Raw genomic sequence first — 7,500 nt, 5'->3', positions numbered from 1 at the left:
CATGTTTGTTGATATCGGTGTGTGTTGTCAATAAAAGCGGATGTGTTTGTGAGAGTAGTGGAATTGTTCGGTGTGTTGTGTGTAGTTTGGGCATAATGTTGATGGCAATGCGATTGTTTGTGCCGTTTTTGTGTGATTATTTCTGTGTGATTGTTTGTGTACGAGTGATTGTGTACGTGTTTGTACGAGTGATTGTGAGTGTTTTTACGAGTGATTGTGTGTGTGTTTGTACGAGTGATTGTGTGTGTGTTTGTACGAGTGATTGTGTGTGTGTTTGTACGAGTGATTGTGTGTGTTTGTACGAGTGATTGTGTGTGTGTTTGTACGAGTGATTGTGTGTGTGTTTGTACGAGTGATTGTGTGTGTGTTTGTACGAGTGATTGTGTGTGTGTTTGTACGAGTGATTGTGTGTGTGTTTGTACGAGTGATTGTGTGTGTGTTTGTACGAGTGATTGTGTGTGTGTTTGTACGAGTGATTGTGTGTGTGTTTGTACGAGTGATTGTGTGTGTGTGTTTGTACGAGTGATTGTGTGTGTGTGTTTGTACGAGTGATTGTGTGTGTGTGTTTGTACGAGTGATTGTGTGTGTGTTTGTACGAGTGATTGTGTGTGTGTTTGTACGAGTGATTGTGTGTGTGTTTGTACGAGTGATTGTGTGTGTGTTTGTACGAGTGATTGTGTGTGTGTTTGTACGAGTGATTGTGTGTGTGTTTGTACGAGTGATTGTGTGTGTGTTTGTACGAGTGATTGTGTGATTATTTGATGCCTGTGGTATTTTCTGTTGTCTTTCTGCCTGTCAGTGCTGTGTATGTCAGTGAGTGTTGTCTGTGCCTCAGTCAGTGGTTGTGTGTGTGTCTGTCTGTCAGTCAATGAGAGTTGTGTGTGTGTGCCTGTCTCTATCAGTCAGTCACACCTGTGAGAGTTTAGTGTGTGTGTGTGTGTCTGTCAGTCAGTGACACCTGTGAGAGTTGTGTGTGCGTGTCTGTCTGTCAGTCAGTGATACCTGTGAGAGTTGTGTGTGCGTGTCTGTCTGTCAGTCAGTGATACCTGTGAGAGTTGTGTGTGTGTGTGTGTCTGTCTGTCTGTCTGCCAGCCAGTGACACCTGTGAGAGGTGTGTCTGTCTGTCAGCCAGTGACACCTGTGAGAGGTGTGTGTCTATCTGTCAGCCAGTGACACCAGTAGAAGTTGTGTGTCTATCTGTCAGCTAGTGACACCTGTGAGAGTTGTGTGTCTGTCTGTCAGCCAGTCAACTGTCAGTCAGTGGTGCCTGTGAGTGTTGTCTGTTATCTGTCAATCAGTCAGTGCTTGCGAGTGTTGTGTGTCAGTCAGTTGTATCTGAGTGTTGTCTGTCAGCCAGTCAGTCAGTCAGTGTTGTCTGCTATTGTCTGACTATCTAAGAATTATGTTTCTGCTGTGTGTGTTAAGTGTATTTATGTAATGAGTTTTGAAAGTCTGCGGCTGCTTTGGCCTCGGGAGAGCCCATAACAATCGCCTTACCTCGCCCATAACAATCGCCTTACTCGGGCGCCGGGTCTGGCTCGAAGGTAAACAGTGCTACACACGTGCGTAGGCACATCAGGCCGTATGTGTGTTCATGTATCGTCTCTCTCTCCCTCTCCCTATCCCCCTCTCCCTCTCCCTCTCCGTCTGTCCCATACGTTAACATGCGTTTTTAATGTTTATGGAAGTGATATCTAGAGGGTTTTATTTAATTTCACTTTTAATTTTTGTTGGGAATGGAAAGTGCTACCCTGGGGATGAACACATACACACACGCATGTGTGTGAATGAATGAACCATTGAAAGGATCTGCCTTGATGTCTGGGAGAGAATTTAAAACAATACTTGTTTCTGGATGAAAATGCCAAGCTTGATTTCAGTTCCTGTCGATACATCGTATTACAGTAATTCGGCAACCGAAATCCTGTTGCAGTAACTCCTGTGTCTCATCGTAGCTGCACTTTCATCCACGGGCTTTGGCGAGGAGAAGGCGGTCTTGGCATCACGGCCTGTAAAGGGGTCGTACCGCCAAGGGCGATTAGAATGTCGGATTTGGGTAGTTAATGTTGAACACGATGCCCCGCTTTTACCGTCGAGGTTATAGTGAAGTATGGTTTCTGTTGTCCTCATTGTTACTTGAAGGTAGTCCCGCGGAGCAGGTCGGGAAAAATTCGTTGTGAGATCTGAAGTGAGGCCCGTTTGATTCCGAAGTCGTGAATAGCAAGGGTGAGTAATTCGTGAATTTGGCGTACCCTCTATGATTTCCACCTTTGATTGGCTCGTTTTGATAGAAATTAAAGGACGTCACTGCCCTGCGCTCCAGCCTGTTGCTCCACTCGATAGTGAGAGGTGTGCATGACGAGGGAATTCCCGATTTTTTCCTACTCACTCTGCTGATTCAGGACAACTGCATGCGTACCTGGGTCCCTTGATTAACTTGGCTTATGAGAAGTAGTTCGCTCCTTCACATCAACAGCAGGGGTCACTCTCTGAGACCGTAGTATTTCTGTTTCTACTTGTCGTCGTCGTCTTCGTGTTCTCATTACAGTTCATCTCCTGGGCCGAACACTTGCTTGACTTTGCCTTATCTGACACGTAAAGCTTTTTTTATGAAGACGAAAATATATTCAATCTTTGGATGGCTGCCATGTTCTTTGGTATTTATTTCATGTACCCCCATGTGTCCCTATGCCCACTTCTTCCACTCTCTCTTGCTCCTGCTTTGCCTCCCTCTCCCTCTCTCCCTCCCTCTCTCCCTCCCTCTCTCCCTCCCTCTCTCCCTCTCCCTCTCCCTCTCCCTCTCCTCTCACACTCTCTCTCCCCTCCCATCTCTCCCTCTCTACCTTCGTCTTTCTATCTCTCCCTCTCTACCTTTCTCCAAGGTCTTTATACTATAGGTTCTTACATGGCCAATCTTCCCTTTCGTTTCGTCCTCTCTCCTTCATCTCTTTTTCTCTCCCCTCTTCACTCCCTTGCCTTCTTCCTGTCATTTCTCTCCTTGTCTCTCCCTTTACTACTGCTCTCTTCCCTCAACTCTCCTCCCGCCCCTCCTCCCGCCCCTCCTCCCGCCCCTCCTCCCGCCCCTCCTCCCGCCCCTCCTCCCGCTCCTCCCTCCCCTCTTCCCCCTGCTCCCGCCCCACCTCCCTCTCCTCCCTCCCCTCCCTCCCCTCCTCCCCCTGCTCCTGCCCCTCCTCCCTCTCCTCCCTCCCCTCCTCCCCCTGCTCCCGCCCCACCTCCCTCTCCTCCCTCCCCTCCTCCCCCTGCTCCTGCCCCTCCTCCCTCCCCTCCTCCCCCTGCTCTCGCCCCACCTCCCTCTCCTCCCGCCCCTCCTCCCTCCCCTCCTCCCCCTGCTCCTGCCCCTCCCGCCCCTCCTCCCCCTGCTCCTGCCCCTCCTCCCCCAGCTCCTCCCTCTCCTCCCGCCCCTCCCCCCCTCCCCCTCTCTCGGGTCACGTGGAGCGCCGGTACCACAACCTTGCACTTTCGCTTAATTATTTTTCCTTATTGTTCATCTTGTCTGCAGTCTACACTTGCAAAACTGTTGGAATTTGCATTGCAGCTTCGAATCGGTGCATCGAATAGGTTTATCTGATCATTTTACATTAATTCCTGGTGACTAACGCAATAATTTTTTCTACCTTTTACTCATCTTTATTTTTATTCTCACTTGCATTTACTCGTATATAAATTGTCTTGACTTTATATCTCTATGCCTTATGTCTTGCGCCAGTTGTATTTTGGATCAGTACTAGTATATTCAACATTCTGATAACGGAGAGAACCAGTATAAACCAGATTGAATTTGTATACTGTTTATTAGCACTAATTGATGTAGTTTGCGGGTCTCAGAGCACGCCTTAGAAATAAAACCTTAGTTGACACATTAGGTACTTCGATGTAGCAATCAGTCCTCCGGGTGCAGGTGGTCCCTGATCCTTGGTGTCTGTGGGGCTGCACGCCTCACGCGCGGCGGCCTTGGGTGATGTCCAGTGCCCATCATCCCGGTCTGTCAGGTGACTAGGGGAAAGGGGGAGGAGGGCGGGGCGGAGGGGGAGTGACGTAAGAACTAAGACATTATTCAGCAGTTCGGGAGACGTGGCTTAGGCCTCGTTATAGCAAGTACATGCCAAGGAAAGGCTGTATCCATTGTCCGTGGAGATAAGTGCGGAGGCGCCTCAGGTGATGATCCGTCTCCTCCCCCGAACGAGAGTCTCGGCCGCCGCACGGGGCCTCGGCGCATAACGCAGGCTTAAGTAGGTCTTGGCTGATGTCGTTACGGTCTCTTTCTTTGTTCTTAATTTTTGGTGGTCGATCTGATCAAGTTTGAGACGAGAGATGTCTTCGGGATGGAGGGGGAGGCCTAGTATAGTCTCAGCAGTTTCTTGTCCTCCTACGTAGATATGGCATTTGTGGATGCCATTTAAAGCCGTATTCGAAGATTGGCCTACTGCCCGCAGCATGTCAACATTGTTCTGGCGGGAAATCTAGTTATTGTGAAATACAAACTAAGTGTTTTATATAGTCTCTACGTTAGTGAGTATGAAGTAAAGATTGACAGAGAATAAAAAAACTGTATTTGTTTCCGGATGTGTGCATGATAGTTGCCAGGACAATCGGCCATGCACGTGGGCGCGGCGGCGACGGCGGCGGCGGCGGCCAACCCGGACGGGATCCATTGATTCGTTTTCGGGAGTCGCTCCCGACGGCTACTCGCCACGTCCAGCTCGCCATGACGGGATTCGAGACCTTTATTTAGTGAAGAAATCAGGTTGCATTCGCTGGCTCAAAGAGCTCGTAGCTTCCCGAACACACGGCAGCTCGAGCAGCGCCGGAGGCGAGGCCACGGCGAGGAGGGGCCCTCAGGGGCAGGATGGAGGGGGGGGGAGACTTGTTCGTGTATCGTTTGTGAAGTGGACCCGCGGGTGCCAAGGCAGGATGGCCACGGGGCGCTGCGAGGATATCTTCTGAAATTAGCTCGATCAGTAGAAGACGTCTCTGAGGTCAGGGACGCCCCAGCGCCGGAGGATGACTGGCTCGGCTTCGCTAAGACGCAGTTATAGCAGACACATCGAACGGTAATGTTGCGCAAGTTTGGTCTCTAAGGACCATTTGTGGCGTGTCAGACACGCGTGCACTTGCATGACAGGGTCGGCGATGGTAGTGGCGACGGTTTCCCGTAGTGTGCTCTCGTTTCTTTTCGCACTCTATGATTTCGCGCTAAATATTATGCGGCGTTACTTTTGAGTCTCAGATGAGGCCGGCAAGGAATTCGCAATCGCTCACCAAGTTCGCGTTAGACCTCGCTCTGGCTCCCAGCGCTTTGCCGTCGCCTCGCGCCCGATTTGCGTGCTCGCATGAGGAATTCGTGCGAGTGCGGACGCGGTCCGTTCCCGGGAATCCACTTGATAGCACCGTAAAGCGTCGGGCAGGCAGGGCGCTCGCCCAAGACGAGACCGCTGGGTCGCGTGTCCGCATTTCCTTCATGACGCGAGCGAGCGAGTCCCGGGATAGACGGGCCGTTATTTCCGCGTCCGCCTCGGGAGGTGACGCGGCGGCGCTGCCTGCAGGAGGCGGCGTCGGCTCCGTGACTTTCATATTCCAGTCTCTTGTTCGGGCACGTCCGAACGCGCTGCCAACAGCACACGCACGCGCACAAGCACACACAGGCACGCTTACATACATACCTACGTACATACATTATGTACATACGTTCATAGATACATGCATAAGTATATATGTACACATACATACATACGTACATATGTACACACATATATATGTACACACACATACGAACACACATACGTACACACACACATACGTACACACATACGTACACACACATGCGTACACACACATACGTACACACACATACATACGTACACACACGTACGTACGTACACACACGTACATACATACAGACACATACATACGTACAGACACATACATACGTACAGACACATACATACGTACAGATACATACATACGTGCAGAGACATACATACGTGCAGAGACATACATACGTGCAGACACATACATACGTGCAGACACATACATACGTGCAGACACATACATACGTGCAGACACATACATACGTGCAGACACATACATACGTGCAGACACATACATACGTGCAGACACATACATACGTGCAGACACATGCATACGTGCAGACACATGCATACGTGCAGACACATGCATACGTGCAGACACATGCATACGTGCAAACACATGCATACGTGCAGACACATGCATACGTGCAGACACATGCATACGTGCAGACACATGCATACGTGCAGACACATGCATACGTACACACATACATGCATACGTACACACATACATGCATACGTACACACATACATGCATACGTGCACACATACATGCATACGTGCACACATACATGCATACGTACACACATACATGCATACGTACACACATACATGCATACGTACACACATACATGCATACGTACACACATACATGCATACGTACACACATACATGCATACGTACACACATACATGCATACGTACACACATACATGCATACGTACACACATACATGCATACGTACACACATACATGCATACGTACACACATACATGCATACGTACACACATACATGCATACGTACACACATACATGCATACGTACACACATACATGCATACGTACACACATACATGCATACGTACACACATACATGCATACGTACACACATACATGCATACGTACACACATACATGCATACGTACACACATACATGCATACGTACACACATACATGCATACGTACACACATACATGCATACGTACACACATACATGCATACGTACACACATACATGCATACGTACACACATACATGCATACGTACACACATACATGCATACGTACACACATACATGCATACGTACACACATACATGCATACGTACACACATACATGCATACGTACACACATACATGCATACGTACACACATACATGCATACGTACACACATACATGCATACGTACACACATACATGCATACGTACACACATACATGCATACGTACACACATACATGCATACGTACACACATACATGCATACGTACACACATACATGCATACGTACACACATACATGCATACGTACACACATACATGCATACGTACACACATACATGCATACGTACACACATACATGCATACGTACACACATACATGCATACGTACACACATACATGCATACGTACACACATACATGCATACGTACACACATACATGCATACGTACACACATACATGCATACGTACACACATACATGCATACGTACACACATACATGCATACGTACACACATACATGCATACGTACACACATACATGCATACGTACACACATACATGCATACGTACACACATACATGCATACGTACACACATACATGCATACGTACACACATACATGCATACGTACACACATACATGCATACGTACACACATACATGCATACGTACACACATAC

General features: G+C 48.5%; 2 protein-coding genes across 6 annotated transcripts in view; one reads left to right on the top strand and one right to left on the bottom strand.

The window, feature by feature from the left end:
- Positions 1-410, bottom strand: part of LOC113800967 (uncharacterized) — a 17,299-nt gene extending 16,889 nt beyond the window's left edge. For 2 of the 4 annotated variants that reach the window (XR_003475002.2, XM_070140742.1), the window contains exon 1: positions 1-410. This exon is cut by the window's left edge and continues 192 nt beyond it. Coding sequence is in view for 3 of the 4 variants with exons in the window: in XM_070140742.1 (XP_069996843.1) it covers positions 1-3 (3 nt within the window). In the remaining variant the exon portion in view is untranslated. The other 2 variants (XM_070140743.1, XM_027351777.2) reach the window with 2 other exon arrangements.
- Positions 1-7,500, top strand: part of bgm (acyl-CoA synthetase bubblegum family member 1) — a 27,966-nt gene that overhangs the window by 664 nt on the left and 19,802 nt on the right. Inside the window, exon 1 of one of the 2 annotated variants that reach the window (XM_070140741.1) lies at positions 1,302-1,544. The exons of the other annotated variant lie outside the window; for it this stretch is intronic. The gene's annotated coding sequence lies outside the window, so the exon portion shown is untranslated. Of the gene's footprint in view, positions 1-1,301; positions 1,545-7,500 lie in introns of those variants that run through there. 2 annotated transcript variants of the gene reach the window in all.

The sequence above is a fragment of the Penaeus vannamei genome, chromosome 27 (genome assembly GCF_042767895.1).
Source record: "Penaeus vannamei isolate JL-2024 chromosome 27, ASM4276789v1, whole genome shotgun sequence".
Lineage (NCBI taxonomy): Eukaryota > Metazoa > Arthropoda > Malacostraca > Decapoda > Penaeidae > Penaeus > Penaeus vannamei.
The sequence above is the reverse complement of the archived record's forward strand: the minus strand, read 5'-3'. Positions and strand labels throughout refer to the sequence as shown.